At 44.3% G+C, this 15,984-nt stretch overlaps 1 protein-coding gene across 2 annotated transcripts in view; it reads left to right on the forward strand.

Annotated features, from left to right (window-relative positions):
- Window positions 1-1,078: 1,078 nt before the first annotated feature.
- Window positions 1,079-15,984, forward strand: part of vat1 (vesicle amine transport 1) — a 30,330-nt gene continuing 15,424 nt past the window's right edge. The window contains exons 1-3 of one of the 2 annotated variants that reach the window (XM_031867803.1): window positions 1,079-1,431; window positions 1,477-1,795; window positions 7,465-7,672. In XM_031867803.1, coding sequence (XP_031723663.1) covers window positions 1,370-1,431; window positions 1,477-1,795; window positions 7,465-7,672 — 589 coding nt within the window. In that variant the 5' untranslated portion in view covers window positions 1,079-1,369. Of the gene's footprint in view, window positions 1,796-7,464; window positions 7,673-15,984 lie in introns of both variants that reach the window. The other variant, XM_031867802.1, reaches the window with a different exon arrangement.

Genomic DNA, 15,984 nt, shown 5'->3' on the forward strand with positions numbered 1-15,984 from the left:
ACAGACAATCTGCCTTGTAACATTTTGCCCACGTCAAAGCGGCAGATCAATAATGCCTGCATCCTACATCATTAAGCCCCGTGGTATATTGATTGGGTCACTGCTGACTTTGGCCTCAGAAGTGCTGAGTGGCTCTTTACTGCCACAAGGTGTCTCACCACTCCTCTTGTGGTCAAATCTCTCTGAATGGTCACTGGGTTGATCCCTCAGCTCTAAAGGTAAAGAGCTGGTTCCTTTATGAGACGGATATAAGAGATACTGACTGTTGCTTCTGTGATCATAAAACGTTTTGTTCCAATCACACAATCCACCAGGTCTCCAAAAGACTGTAACCCTGCACCATGAATTTGAATGGAGAGGTCATCCCGACCCTTTGGCTCTGGCTCCCTGAACTGAAGCTGAATAATACAAAGCAGGTTATATCGTTTAATCAGAAACTGGCATGACCTCAACACAAACTCATATTTTTCTGAGCTGCCTGCACAGGGAAGTTATAACAATGAGCCGTACGCAGGCCCAAAGTTCCTGCAAATCCCACTGTAGAATAGTTGGCATAAACAGACATTTCCTCCGGCTGCTACTGTTCCGGCACCACACACCTCACCGTTAAACAAGCAGCTGTAAACAGAAAGAAAGAAGCAGATACTTGTTGAAAGAAATATTCATTTCAGAAATATTCATGTGCTTTCTATTTCATCACATAAGGGCAATACACTGTGTTCTGATTATGTGTCATAGTCAGCTCAAACGTGAAAAATCAATACACTGTTGAGTTTATAGTGATTTATTGTGTCTCAAGGGTTGAACCCATAATTTATCTCTCTGTCTTCCTTATTTGGCATGCTACTTTTTTGCTCTTACGATAATACAGCATTTTAACTGTAATATCGAGACTTGCAGTAATCACCAGTTTTTGGTTTTGCATGGGTTGTCTTTAACTTTATTTGCCTTTTTAGCTATAATTGACATTTTTGCAAATCACCTATGCTTGATGCAATATAGGCTTATCTTATGGCCCTACCCCAGACAGCCAAACACGCCCAGTCACAGACGCCAATCCCTGCGTTTCCACCGCTCTCCGTGTTTTCCAGCCTGCCTCTGTCTCGTCCCACTCGCACACTCTGTCAGAGCGCGGCGTTGACAGCTACTGGCCACTGAACAGCCCACTTTGTCGGGGTTTGTGTCTCCACGCAAGACTGCTGAAAAAGACGCTCCTGCTCTCGCATTGTCTTTTTATTCGCAAGGCAAGCACACGCGACAAAACAACAAGCCCGCCCACGGCAACAGAAGCACAAGAAGTATATAAAAAGAGAAAAAAAGCTTTTAAGTCATTTTCTAGACTCATCACTGTCTTTCATCTCCCTGCACAATGTCTGGAGAAGACGCACCTGCCGAGCAGCAAAACGCCGTGGACCAGAAGCAGGAGACCAAACCCGCTGAGGAGCCCAAAGCGGAGCCGCCCAAGACGGAGCCGGCACCCGCGGCCGCCGCCGAGGCAACTGCTACCCCCGCGGTGACCACCGAGAAGGTCCCCGAGGAGGAGACGTTCACCTACCGCGCTCTGGTGCTCACCGGCTACGGGGGCTATGATAAAGTCAAGCTGCAGGTGAAGAAGGGCAAGCCTGCGCTCAAGGCTGGCGAGGTCCTGGTGCGGGTCAAGGCTTGCGGGCTGAACTTCGCAGACCTGATGGCTCGGCAGGGGCTGTACGACCGGCTGCCATCCCCGCCGGTCACCCCGGGAATGGAGTGTTCTGGGGTGGTGGAGGCTGTAGGGGAAGAAGTGACGGACAGACAAGTAAGCGCACATGCCTCTGTGCTTCTTATCGTGGCGCTTTAAGCCTCATTTTACTGTGTGTGTTTTATTGTTTAAGTGATGAATATTTGCCTCGTTTCGTTTGTGCTGAACTGCTACATCTGGATATGGGCGTGTCAGGCGTTGCTCGCTGCTCAGGCAGTGGTGGTACCGGAGGCCAGTGCTGTGCAGTTTCATGACTTAATGCATTTAATGGCAATAGGCTATTGGGTTAGGTAATTATTAACACAGTAGTATGTTAATAATAAATATTGATCTATAGTAGGCTATATATTTCAGCTGTTATCGGGGCTCATCTGTTCATTTTACCCGTGCATAAAGAGACAGCATTTGTTACGTTCAAAGTGGATGAAGCCTGCTATTGTGTTCATGTTGTATTTCATCTCTGTAGAAGAAGCCCCAAATGTGTAAATGACACGAGTTGAGTACAATGAAGTCAGCAGCAGGCGTCGCCCCTCTTGTCTCCCCGGTTTTCAAATTGCGCTGAATTGTGCGCACTTAGATTGAGCAACTTCACGTCCAAAATAGTTGCTTAGATGGAGATGGCTTCATCACTTCTACGCAACATATGTCTTGTAAGTCTAAATAAACATACGCAAACCCGCTGGATGCTTTCCACCCTTCCAGTACCTACGCTGTACTGCGCTTTGATGTGTGCCAAGGCGCGGAGAGCTGCGTCAAGTCAGCCAGAGATAGCCACCGGAAATGAGACTGCATTGCCTTCAAAATTAAAGCTTTGAACAGTTACTTGGCTGTTTATTGGTGACAAAAGGAGTGGAAATGAAAAGATGTGCCACATATGGAAATCAAGAAAGAGTTAAACATTTTTAGCACACTGAACGAGCAACGTTTACTCATATGACGTGCACCTGTAGGCTAAGGTCTGCAGTTCCTCCTCGTGCTTAGGCCTTTACGACTCTAAATGCAAAATGTAAAAAATACATCTTGGGTGAAAAAACAACAATAAAAAGGCCTCCTCGGTTCTAATTTGCTCATCCTATTAATTAATACAGGACTTTATTGCGGAAACGATGGTCAGATGCCACAGTTATTAATATGGCTAACTTGACATTGGTGGCAGAGACTGGAGTCACGGACGCCTTTTGTTACCGGGAGCGACGGTGGCGCACAGACTCACCGAGCGGAAAGGGCGAGGCGCGGCGCGGCGCAACAACCAGCCTGGTGTGAGGAATATAGGAACACTCGCCCTCTTTGTCAACAGAAAATCTATCGCCTCTGTTGTGTTCAGAAAATATTTACAGTCATAAACATCACCATTAAAGTTAAAATGCACAATGAAGCAAAGTCAATTAAACACTCATAATAAAAAAATCCTTTATGTTCAGCTACAAGGAATAAAGTGGTGATTGAAAGAGGCTTATTAGTCGATTTCTAACAGTGCATGGTGAGTCACAGGCCTAAATGTCTGTCTCCTGGCTGCATGGCATCACCACGGTAACGCCTTTTGTAAGGCAATTAATACACAAAAGCCAATATGTTACAAATGAGCCAGTGATGATGACTCACGCCATTTGTTGTCAGACCACCACGTATTCGCACATCAGACAGCTAGTTAATATCTGTGGTTAACATCAGGCTGATCCGATGTGTGAAGCAAATGCAGCATCAGTGCTGGGAGTGGCACATATGCGAAGTCCTTACTGATGGGGGAAGCTGTGCAAGGTACTATGAATGTGATTGGCGGCAAGTCGGCCAATAGCAGCAAGACACCATAGAAGGTTAAGACCCATTTGTTTCTAGACTACCTAATAGCTTCTTTCCACATTGTCAGTGATGTAGATTGGATTTAAAGGTCATGCATTACACTCGCATGCACAAACACACGTCTTGTCATCAAGGCCTCACGCCCACCACATCCGTTTGCAGCCCGTAGTTTATAGAATTAAGAGCCAATCTTCCTAATGGATCGAGATCTCTGAGATATTTTGGCATCCAACTCAGAGGGAATGTGCTGACCCTGATGGCACAGAATTTTTTGGGAGGCTCATCTCTCACTGCAGCTCTCTATCCGTCTGCCTATCTATGTCTGTTTCCATCGCGCGCACACACACACACACACACACACACACACACACACACACACACACACACATATGCACACAAAGACATACAAAAAAAGGGTGTGTCTCATAGTTAGCTCAACATACAGTGTGCACAAAGCTATGGACACATTCATGCCATTTAATTAGATGATTCAACATAAACATCGGTGGCTAAGTGTGATTGGTTTTTATTTCATCTTTCTGACATTTTCATATGTAAGAGCTTTCTTTCCCTCACAGACATAAGAGGCATTTGAGAACTTCGACTTTTTTGCTGAATATGTCTCCATTTGTCAAATGCTTTGACAAAAATATCGTTTTGATATCAGAACTCAGGTATGGAAACAATTCAAACAACACCAACCCCCGGGTATAATGTGATTAGACATTTGCAGAGTTGATAAAGGCAGCACCATTGTTTCCCCCTAGTCTCCCTGTCTTTGTCTTGTTTATTGTTTTGCTGCTTGCTTACTCTTGTGTTTTTATTTGTGTTTATTATTCACTGCATGCCTCGCATTATGTTTCAATAACGTCTGCGAAAAACAAGCACCCCTCGAGGGGGACAATCAAGTTGAATGAAGTAATGCTAGTGCCCTCACCCGAAATGACCTCGCAGGGAGTGCGGGGAAAAGTGTAACACTGAGTAAGAGAGGGAAGAGGGGAAATATCACAAATTACCGACGCTCCCCTGATTCCAAACATCAGCACTTTTTTTCTCCTGACCCGCTTCTTTTTCTTCTTTTTTTCCTTTTTCATGCTCTTCCTCTGTGAGTTTTAGTCGGATCTGACCCATATGTTCTCAATTACCTCCCTCTGGCCCACATTGTCAGTCTGGTATTTCCTCCATTCCTCCTTCCCTCTCTCTAACTAGCTCTCCTTCCTTCGTATAATCTCCTGGTTATTCCTCTGTTGAACGTGCTGTCAGTGAATCCCTCTATCATGCTGCTCTCTCTTTGTATTACCATCCTCTCTCCTTTACAGACATATATAACTTCCTCTTTCATCCTACATGTCTCCTTTTCATCACGATTACAGCATTAAGAGCTTGCTCTCATACTGTACATGGCCTGTTGACAGTTTGCCATAAACTGCTGGGTCAAAATAAAAACCCGACGTCTTACACATACTTTTGGATCTCACATTTTTTTTAAAGTGTGGAGTTGTATTCAGGCCTCTAATATTAATCGAGCTGCAAAAAGCTGATGAACAATAATGGTATTTTGAGAGCACGATATGCTGATTTGCATAGTCAGAGGTGCAGTCAAGTGCAAAAAGCAGCACAAAGACCCTCATGTCACCAATTATGCTGTGTGTGAGAGCAGGGCGTGGCCCTTATCCCAACATCCCACAAACTGTGTCAAAGCACGGTAACACCTACGCTGACACCGGGGAGATATTATGTTTCCTTTTAATTACATTTACAGGAGCCATGCAGGCTATGTGGGTGTTACTACATGTCTCATACATTTATTACCTTCATCTTTTGCCTCAACCTGACTCAGGAACTCTGTATCACAAATTTTGTTCATCCTTTCTTTTTTCCCCCGATAATTTTTCGCTGAGATCATCAAAGCTCACAGCCCCCGAAGCAGCTGAGTTGGAGGCCCGCATACCCCAAAATTGAATCACCATTTGATTAAGTCCATTCATGTACAGTTAACTGGAAGTGTCTTTGTTCAGCGCTCCCTCAATCCTGACCCCGACTGTGACTACATTTGATGCAGTGGCATGAAGGCTGAGAAAGGAAATGCAAGGGAAGTGTGTGTGTGTGTGTGTGTGTGTGTGTGTGTGTGTGTGTGTGTGTGTGTGTGTGTGTGTGTGTGTCACACTGTGAAGATGTTGTAACAGAACTGTCACAAGGTGCGCTCGCGCACTGGCCTTGAATGTTCCTACCTAGATTCTGTGTGACTGACAGTAACTCACATGCTTTACGTGGGCGCAAAAGAATACAGTAGCTGCAGATGATGTGTGAGTCATATTTGTGTGTGTTTCCTGCACACGCCTGTACTCCCCCGTCCATCGATTTGTGCCACACTGTACCCCCAATTAAACCCACGAGGCTGATGAGTTTGAAGACTTAAAAAAAAAGGAGAAAAAAAACCCTGAGATGGCCGAGAGTGAGTCAGCGTGAATGACAAAGGGGAGGAAAGAGAAGAAGCCCACGGTGGAAAAGTGAAAAAGTATATTTTGAAGAAATAGAAACCAAATGACTCGGTCTCAGACAGAGGGATGTGGGTATAAAAAAGGGAAAGAGAGAGGGAGATCTCTCTAATTGGAGCGGATAGACAGCGAGGCGCATTGCTCCCTCCAGACCATTAGAGAGGCCCGGGTGGAGAGGGTTTGTTCCCAGGAGGAGAGAGCTTGTCTTATGCTCAGCCATGGGGAAGAATCTGGCAGGGACTCTTGATGAGTGGAGGGAAGCCAGGGGAGAAGATGGGCCCCATTGTCCTGTCTCACTGATGAGGAAGAGGGGATACGGGACACTCCTCGCAAGAGAAAAAGAAAGACGATGGTGAAGACGGAATGAGACGGAGAAGCATGAAGAAATAGTGAGGAAGGAGAGAGCATCAAAGAAGGAGGCGAGACACAGACAGGACGAGACGAGGGACTAGAGAAGGGGAAGGAAGACGTTCTAAAGTCGTAAGAGGAAAAGGAGTCAGGAATTGAAAGAGAAAGAAGGGAAGATAAAAAAGTGAGGAGAATGGAAACGTTACAGGAGGGTGAGCTGTGTCGGGAGGGCTGAATAAGGGGGAGGAAGAAAACAGGAAGAGAGTTATAATGCTGCAGTCATCTCTGTTTCCTGTGTCCCTTGAGCGGGCTCCCCTGATTGGTTAGTGAGGGCGCCGGAGGGGTAAGTTTACATTGAGGCTTGTCCTTCTGAGAGACAGTTTTGAATCAGAGGATCTGCACTGATAAGATTGTGGAAGCATAAAATGACCCCGATGGTGATCGTGGCGTGCAGCACGTTAAAGGATGTTTGTGGCTTCCTCACTGTCAGGATAGTGGTTCTGAAAGATAGAAATTGCTTGATAATCGTATATTTTATCATTTATAGAACAGCTATCATACTTTGGCACCAATCCCAAAGCACCTGACATGCTAATCAAAAAGGAAAAACAATAAAATAGAGCCACTTCCTTTTTTTTTAACACCGATTCTTCTGTCGCTTTGTTATTTCCCTCTATAAAGTCAATACAGTTACTGCTCTTACTCTGCTGTGGTTTATCGCTTTCCTTGTTTGCTAGCACTTTTTAGGAGCAAACACTTTTCAGGTTTGGTGGACGAGGTGGCTGCATGTTTGCAAACCACACTCTTACTATACGGCTCACATCTTTTCCACTGCATCAAAGAAGCCGTAAGGCCGCACAACTGCTACCTATTTTTTTTTTTTGCAGACTTGTGGTGTTCAGGTGGTATAATTGTCTCAATATCATTTTTTTAATCAAATCAAAATTATTATAGTTTTTTTTTTTTAAATCAAATTAACTTTGAGAATCATGTCATTACTTTAGTAACTGGAAACACAGACAGAGAGCCCTTTGCTTTGCCTCCTTCTCATCCCTTGTCTTCCTGCGCCTTCTGTTCCAGGTCGGCGATAAGGTGATGGTGCTGAACCGCTTTGGGCTGTGGCAGGAGGTGGCGGCGGTGCCGGCAACCCACACCTTCCTCATCCCAGAGGGCATGAGCTTCGAGGAGGCAGCAGCCCTCCCTGTGAACTACATCACTGCCTACATGATGCTGTTTGATTTCGGCAATCTGCGGCCCAACCAGAGCGTCCTCATTCATGCTGCTGCAGGTAAGGAGATAAGTACAAACACAGAGCGGGGACACACAGTATGCATGTCTACGTAAACCCTTTTAATTTATGTCAATCTTAGGCTGGAAACGAATGCGCCACTCCTCATGAAAGGGTCATTCATTTAAATGATGGTTGAATTCATTATACATTGATTAATAATTCAACTACAAATCGAACGCAAACATTCTTTTACAGTTTGCTGTAGTATCTATGAATTACTGTCGATTTATGTTGTAGTCCTGCAACTAAAAACCACATGTAATCAGTTTTCCTTCTCGGCACGAGTCCAAAACTCTGTTAACTGCTCTATAGTTAGCGGCATTTTACAACCACCCTTTTGAGTAGATCTCTAGAGAGTCATTTTGAAATCCTCTGCAGAAGCTTGCACGTAAAGGAGACATCTTTGAATGTTTACACTACCAGACTTCTTCTTTATCTGCACCTCCTGTTTCTGCATTTCTTTTCTATATGAATTCTGGCTGTTGGAGAAGGGCCCACTGTTCATTAGTATGAGATATGGCTCAGTGCTTTGCACTCTCTAGGACTGCACTCAAACTGGAGCACCTGCCACCTGGACCGCGAGGTCAAAGTTCAGAGTGAGTGGGTGGGAGGAAGATGGTGATTGAGGGAGTAAAAGCACCTGTTTTGGGGTGTGATGCACCTAGCCTGGGAACATTTGATTTCGCTGTGTTTACACAATCAGGCCAGCTGGAGAGAATGGGGAGCGCATTCGCCAAAAAAAAAAAAAATGGTTCTTTCCGCCGTTTCTCTCTCGCTATCTGCCTTTGTACAGCTTTCACTTTTCCTCTCCTTCCAACTCTGTCTGTGCAGACGGAGTCAGAAAGGGATCCCTCAGCATATGGGGAAGTGTGTGGGCGTAGATGGCTAAGAGATGTAAGCGCATAATGAAACCTGAGCCCGTTTGTTCTCTGCGAGACAAACAAATGACAGAAAGCTGTGGGAGACTATCGGCCCAGGGGGGATGTGTCCCTTGATATTCACACAATTGCACGGAAAAGGAATGAATTCGTACGTACGATTATCATTCAACTGTGCTGTCCCCCCCCCCCCAGAGCAGCTAACAGACTCATAGTTGTGGGATTGGTGGTTTCCAGTGGAATCCCAAATGTTTGCGTTCACCAGATCATCCAGCTGATGTCACTCATCCCTCTGAACACACATCTTGTTCGGGTTTTCCTGTGCAGAGTATGTCTGCTATAGGGAGGAATGCTGTGGAAGTGTGGTATAAGACGCTTTTCCCCACTGGTTGGGGTGAGAGGCGGCGTCTCTGGTTTCTCACGGCAGGCTGCCAGTCTTGGCTCGCCAGCTGTCCGGACATCAGCATTGTAAAAAGCACATTACTGAGGCTATGACAAAAACATTTGCTTAACAGTCTGCTTCACTGCACTCTGTCATTCTTTGCATGTGTAAACCATTATCATGCAGTGTGCTCCACATCGCAGCTGCATTGACGCTTTTAAAGCTTTCTTTGCAATAGCGGTGGACATGATAGTAGTACCTTTTGTGGAAAAGTGTGAGAGGGGTGCACTTCCTTCGCCTCCCTCCGTTGTGGGGCTGCATAGCTAGGGGGGGGGGGGTCCATGATGTTCAATGATTAGAGAGCTCAGATGTATCTGCTGTGACATGGCCAGAGAGAAAGTGAGATTGTGTCTTTGCCTATCTGCCTGTCTTTTCATACAGTCTGATATTTTGTTAATATTATGCAGGAAATTGCACAAAGGGCGGCATATATTCCTCATACTGGAACTTCTTATTTTAGCAATATTGTAACATACTGCAAATATGAATTAATCTGTTTACTCTATCAGACGATCAACAATCGACAATTTTGACCATCAACTTATCGAACACAAGTCATTTACTGCTTCAATTATTTCCTGTAATTTGATATATTTGGGGCTTTGTACTATCACTCATGTACTCTGCTTGCAGTTTCTTTGAGATTGCTTCCGACTTGAATTTCAGATGGCATTTATTTGACTGTAACACGTCACTTCAAAATGTGGAACACCACCACGGGGGCCTCGATCAAAATTCCTTGTTTCAGTTGAAACGCTTTTAAGTATTTGTAGTTCTAAGTAACAGAATACAGAGCGTGTATCGGATTTTGACTGTGAAACAGTAATTAACAAGTACTCTGCTTCCACACAACCCTGTCCACAGCTCCTGTGAACACCCCATCTAACCACACACAGTATTAGATTGAGGTTAAATGGCTTTACTTCAACTCATCAGACTGTCTCACAAGAGTTTGCAACTGATGATTGCCTATGAAGTCCTGTAACCAACTTAACAGCAGCGATTCTGTGTGACAGACTTGCCTGCACCACACTGCATTCCTAATCATGATTACCAAACAGCAGCCACAGACATATTCTTTAAGGAGACATGTTCTCCTTCTACTGTCATACATGTTTTCATCAAAGCATCTTGAATGCTTGAGGGGTTCATCCTCACTTCTTCGGTCCGACGGTTGACCTGTTTATTCTCATAATAAGGATGTAATCCGCTGATTTAATCACATTAGGAAAACGGTCATCCTCCTTTCAATTACTTTCAGATTGCTTTGTCTCCAAAGCCCCTGCAACTTGCTTTTAGACAGATAACTAATTCTAAATGAGCAACATTTAATAATATTCATATGATATGATCATCTTCAACAGGTACGTACATTTTTGTCAGGACATGTGGAATGGTTCATCGGCTTTGACCCTCTAATCAATAAACAGATTCTACATTCTTTTTTCTCTAAAGAAAAGTAAAAAGTTCAAGTCGATTTTATTCATATGGTCCAGAATCCCTAATATGTCTCAGAGGGCTTTACAATGTGAACAACATATGAAATCTTTAATAGTAAAACATGTGAGAAAATAGAGAGACCTGAGGAAGAACAACATATGAGATACAACGAGTTAATTAGAGAGCTTTGGATTTGTTAGAAGGAGGATATTGTTATTTTTGGACAGACTAGCTGTTTCCCTCTGATTCCAGTCTTTGTGCTAAGCTAAGCTAACTGGCTGCTGACTCCAGCAACATACAGTACTTTCAGGAATAGTATCAATCTTCTCACCTAAGTCAGAGTGAATAATGGAATTCCCAAAGTATCAGGTAAAATGTAAAATTGGTCAGATTGTAGACTAATGTATAGTTTTAAAAAATAAAACAGGAAAGGATAACGTCACAGAACAGCTCTATATGGCAAAAAACCTGTTGAACCTAATGTAGTGAGGGCCTTTACAGAGGGATGATGGATATCCATCCTCTTGCCTCTCACTTCTCCGTGGTTTCAAGTTTGCAGGTAATGCCATGTTAACTCATCAAGAGCTCTCCATAAAGAACATCATTTCCTCAAAAGGTGACCTTTACCCATTACGTCAGGTGACCAGTGCAGTATGCCTGACTGGTCATGCCTTTGTGTGTGTGTGTGTGTGTGTGTGTGTGTGTGTGTGTGTGTGTGTGTGTGTGTGTGTGTGTGAATAGTCCTCAGCTGCCTCTCCCGTGGGTCCGCTCCTGCTCTCTCTCTCCAAACAATAGCTTGTTGTATTTCCTCCCATCGTGCCTCCCTTCTCCACCGCACTGCACATCTGCATCCTCCGCCCCCCCCCCCCGGCTCCCGCCCTCCGGTCCTTCGTAACCTCCTCTCCCTCTGCGTGACCTCGCCATAATATCCGTGCTTGATTCCTCGTCATTGGGGAACGAGTGCACGTTTCTCCTTTTGTTTTCCCGACAGGGCTTGGGGCGGGGGGAAGTTCAGCGACATTTGGATGTACCTCGTGGGTCTTCCACTGTGCCAGCAGCCTTTCCTCTGTCCTCTCCCTGAACTGGTCCTCATGTTTATGAACCATGGCTGGTCACCACACCCACACCACACATTCCTGCATACATATTCTCTACGCTGCTTCCAATAATGACGTCACCCCCCCCCCCCCCCCTTCTGTTTTATTTATGAGCTCCCAAGTGGCTGCAGGCCAACGTCAAGTGTCATGCATTGTGTTGCAGATGTGGAATGCATAATATAAATTAGGTGGCGCTATGGGAACCTGCATGTGTCATCGATTTATCTGATGATTTTGCTTCACGGCCTCATCCACCTCCCACTCTGTGACATTTTGGAACAGATGCCGCCAGAGTTTGTTGATTCCAACTGGATCTTCTCATACTGTAGAAAAACATGCGCACTAATAGGACTGTTAGGTGTTTCAGCCTGCTATATAACACATGCATTCAATCATCTCCTCTCATAAAGCTCCACAGAAGTGTGTTTGGGGTTTGTCTGTTAGATTTCACACATCCTGAGTGCTGTTTAACGTTTTTTTTTTTCCACAAGCCAATTATGCAGGCTTCCATACTGTACTTTTGCAGCTGCTTCTTGCTGGAGTGTCTGTGTATAGCACAGAGTTACACCAGGTTACACTGAGGATTTTCTGGAAACACTTGAGTGAGTGGCTTCCAGCTGCGGCATGTGGGTACAACATATAGTGATGGGTGATATAGCAGTCACAGCTAAGGAGTTAGATCCTTGTTAACGGTAATCTATGAGCTTCTGGCTCTGGAAGTCATTTTTACAATTGTAAACTCCTGTTTGTAGTTCAACATTGAAGTGAGGGACTCTCTTGGATAATTTAATGATATTATAGGTTTATGTCAATGCCATCAGTTGTGAGTATTGTTTTAGATGTGTTTCTTAGAAATCATGTTTCATACTGTGATGAAGCCGATAGAAGGCTCAAATCAATGCTGTGGTGAATTCAGAAAGATTCACTTTTAGAACTGGAAAACTAAAAAGTCACTATAGTTGCCAAATTAATCCAAAAATTGACCCTAAATTTAAAAGGCTGCCGAACGTTTTGTCAGATTTCTACAATACCTGATCTTTAGGTTTTACTTACTGTTACTGGCACAAACAATAGAATTTTAATTTTGTGATTGGATTTTTCTTACTGAAATGCTCCTTGGGATTCATAGATTACCTTCTCTTTAACTTTACAGGCACTTTATCAAAGAACCAGATATTTTCTAATGCATTTGCTCATCAGCAGAACGTCCTGCTTTGTCACGTAACACGAACAGGACTTCAACTTCTGTCAGAGGCCTAATGTAAATGCTTAAAGCAATAGGAACAGGTGGCTGGTGGATCTCTTGGGTTTGCTGACTGAGAGCCCCATCCTGGTGTATATCTTCATGACTGCTGTCAGACCTGCAGGCAGGGCCTCAGGCATATGAGCCCTCAGTGCAAAGAAACTGTCGATTGCGGGCGGGATAGAAAAAATGGGAGGCAGTAAATGCCTTTGGAAGTTGAATGATTGCAAGAAACGCGTGAGCTGTAAGTAAAGAAATATGACATTCTATTTATTTTATTTTACCCAGGACTCCCTCGACAGATTATTGTTCTCATTCACTATATATAAAATATACCAGCTGACAAAGTGCATTCGCTCAAGTGTATTTACATCTCTCTCTCTCTTTTATGGACCCATTGTTCCTGGGAGCCTTGATAAAAGTCTGATGTGCCTTGAAAATGGTTTCCTCTCCTCCCAGGCTGTCTGCTCGGGAGGTCTTACCCTAGTTTAGAGAATGCTAATTCAGTCTGACCACTAAGCGGGAGTCTGGGCTGCGTGGTTGAACCGTCTCTGTGTTCCCCAGGCCTGGCATCGCCGCCGGCAGATCAGCTGCGCTGATAGGAGAGGGAAACCAGGGCAACCTCCAACCTAACCCACCAATCACATCGCTCGCTCGCGCTCCCATCGCTGCAGCCGTTGACAAATGACCCCACCCCCACCCTAACCACCACATACAGGCGCAGGTGTATGTGAAACCTGCGTCAGGACACCTGTTTGTGTGAAACTGGATGAGTGTGCACCAGCTTGTGTTTCATTTTGCATCTGTGTTCATGCGAGGAAGAAAAGTGGTTTATGCTAGAAATATCTTTTGTGTCCATGCATATACAGTAAGTGAACGTTATGTGTGTTGTGTTTCTGTTTGTTTTAGTTAGCAGAAACTGTACGCAATCACAGAGACCCCCTCACACACGAGCAAAGAATGGTTTGGTTTTTTAATTTAATTTGCCCAACTAAAAATGGGCCTCCTCTATGCTGCAAAAAGAGAAATTCACCATCAGAGAGAGCACATTAAACTGCTCTTTAAGCCCACAGTGTGTGCTCTTACACAGTCATCCCAGAAAAAACACCAAGGTTACATAATGCAGAGTAATCTCTCAAGAGTACAGGTTCACAAACAGCCAACTACAGCTCCTATCACAGAAGCAGGACTCGTATCTGAACTCTGTTAGGGCTGCACAAAGTAGCAATAAAAAGTACATTGATTTGGTTCAGCTTGTTGATGTTGTAACGCAGCCACAGCGAGTTTGGGTAGAAAGAGGTGCCTGGGTCCTCGTTTGTATTTTATTCTTTGTCAGCTGCTATACCGCTGCAGGCTAATGATAGGTTAAGAAAGATGAGAGTCCTTGAGGAAATGTGGATAAAAATGCATAAGAAAAAACACCAAAAAACCCAGCACGGAGCTCAGAGACAAGGGACCAGTCATCTCTCCGGTGTTGACAGTAGACATGTGGTCACCAGCCGTCCCCTGAGTAACACCTGAGATCATAGCTTGGCAGACATGTGGTCACCAGCCGTCCCCTGAGTAACACCTGAGATCATATCTTGGCTCACACAATCGAGAAATGCTCTGAAGTGAGATCTTTTTTCATTTAGACAAGAATCACGGGAGATGTATTAAATCGGGGACGAGGAAGACGGGGTGTCAATCCATTATTTCTTCATAAATCTGAAAAACATTTCTGATGCCCCCACCCACCCACCCATGCCGTTGAGCTCCGGGGTTGGAGCAATAACAGTGGCCTCAGTGTCAGTCTGGATTCCACTGTGATTTGGAGAAAATTCCTCTTTACTCCTAACAGTCATGTTATGGTAGCCAAGTGCAATTTGTGCCAATTTGCGAGTATGTAAGGGTTCAGGGGAAGACAAAACCCTGTGTGTCCTGCTTCTCAAGAGAGAGAGAAAAACTAAACACATAGGTGGATGCTTTTTGACGTTTTCCTAATTTCCAAGTGTAAACAATTCAATTGAATCTTGAGGAGAACATGTCTTCCACTGAGGAAGGGGTAAGTGTTTGTGGATGGTCTTAAATCACTCAACCCCTACCAAGGGAGAAGATTCTAGTCATAAGAAGATATAGAGGGAGAAACTATAAATCAGGAAACCAAGGAAACAACGGGAACTGAAGCACAGGGTTAATGAAAGGTTAATATTTTACTCTCTGTGCATACTTGTGAAGATTAGCGGATACGAGCAGCTCCTCTCTCCCTTGTGATCTGTGTATGTATGTATGAGTGTGTGCGTGTGTGTGTGTGTGTGTGTGTGTGTGTGTGTGTGTGTGTGTGTGTGTAAAGTGAGGTGGGGAGCGGTAAGGGGTTCTTGGCACAGCTCAGGAGTCTTGTGATGGAAGATCAGGAGTTTGTTCTCAGGGAGCTCAGAAACAGGTACCCTCCCTGGCCAAAACATTTGAATGGATATATGTTTTTACACACCCGCATTTTGAGGACGAAAGATATGATTATTTAAAATGCTTTTTTTTTTTTTAGGTTCTGTTGTCATCTGGTTTTATATTTTTAAAGAATTCAGTCTCTAAGAAAGGAGGCTGATTTCAGCAGAGGTTGTTCCCCATTGCTCACTGACTCAATAAAGCAGAAGCAGAAGGGGAATCACTGTGTTTATGACAGCAGCGTTAGTTAAATATTAATATGCAAGTGCCTGGCTGTAAGAACGTGGGATTAATGGATGCATCATCCTGTTTGTTGTACCCTTTTTCACACCTCTATGTGAGGGTTGCTACTATGCGACAGAGCCACTTGGCACAAAACAGCTCTTAAGCCCCACTCACAGAATGCATAATCATAGTTTTTTTATTTTTTTTAATCTGCCCTTTTACCTCACATAAGCAATCAGTTATGTGCTTGTTTAAAAACCTGTGTGTCAAAGGCAAACAGGTGCACATTTGCTTGTAGCATAAAAATATGCTATAAATCCTGAACAAATAAAAACCTTGACACACGCTGGCTATCCAAAGCTCAGTCTGTCAATTTATATACTGATGACAAACGTATGATTGCCTTCAAATGACTCTTATACGACCAAAGGAAGAGCAGTCAATGTAACAAAATGGCTCCCTTTGCTCAGTCATTGCCTGCAATTTGGCTGAGGTTTCCTTGGCAACACAAACTTGGTTTCTCACCGAGGACAAGGAGAGATGGTGCTGCTGTGACGCAG

This window comes from Anarrhichthys ocellatus, unplaced genomic scaffold (genome assembly GCF_004355925.1).
Source record: "Anarrhichthys ocellatus isolate YVR2014 unplaced genomic scaffold, GSC_Weel_1.0 scaffold40, whole genome shotgun sequence".
Taxonomy (NCBI): Eukaryota; Metazoa; Chordata; class Actinopteri; order Perciformes; family Anarhichadidae; genus Anarrhichthys; species Anarrhichthys ocellatus.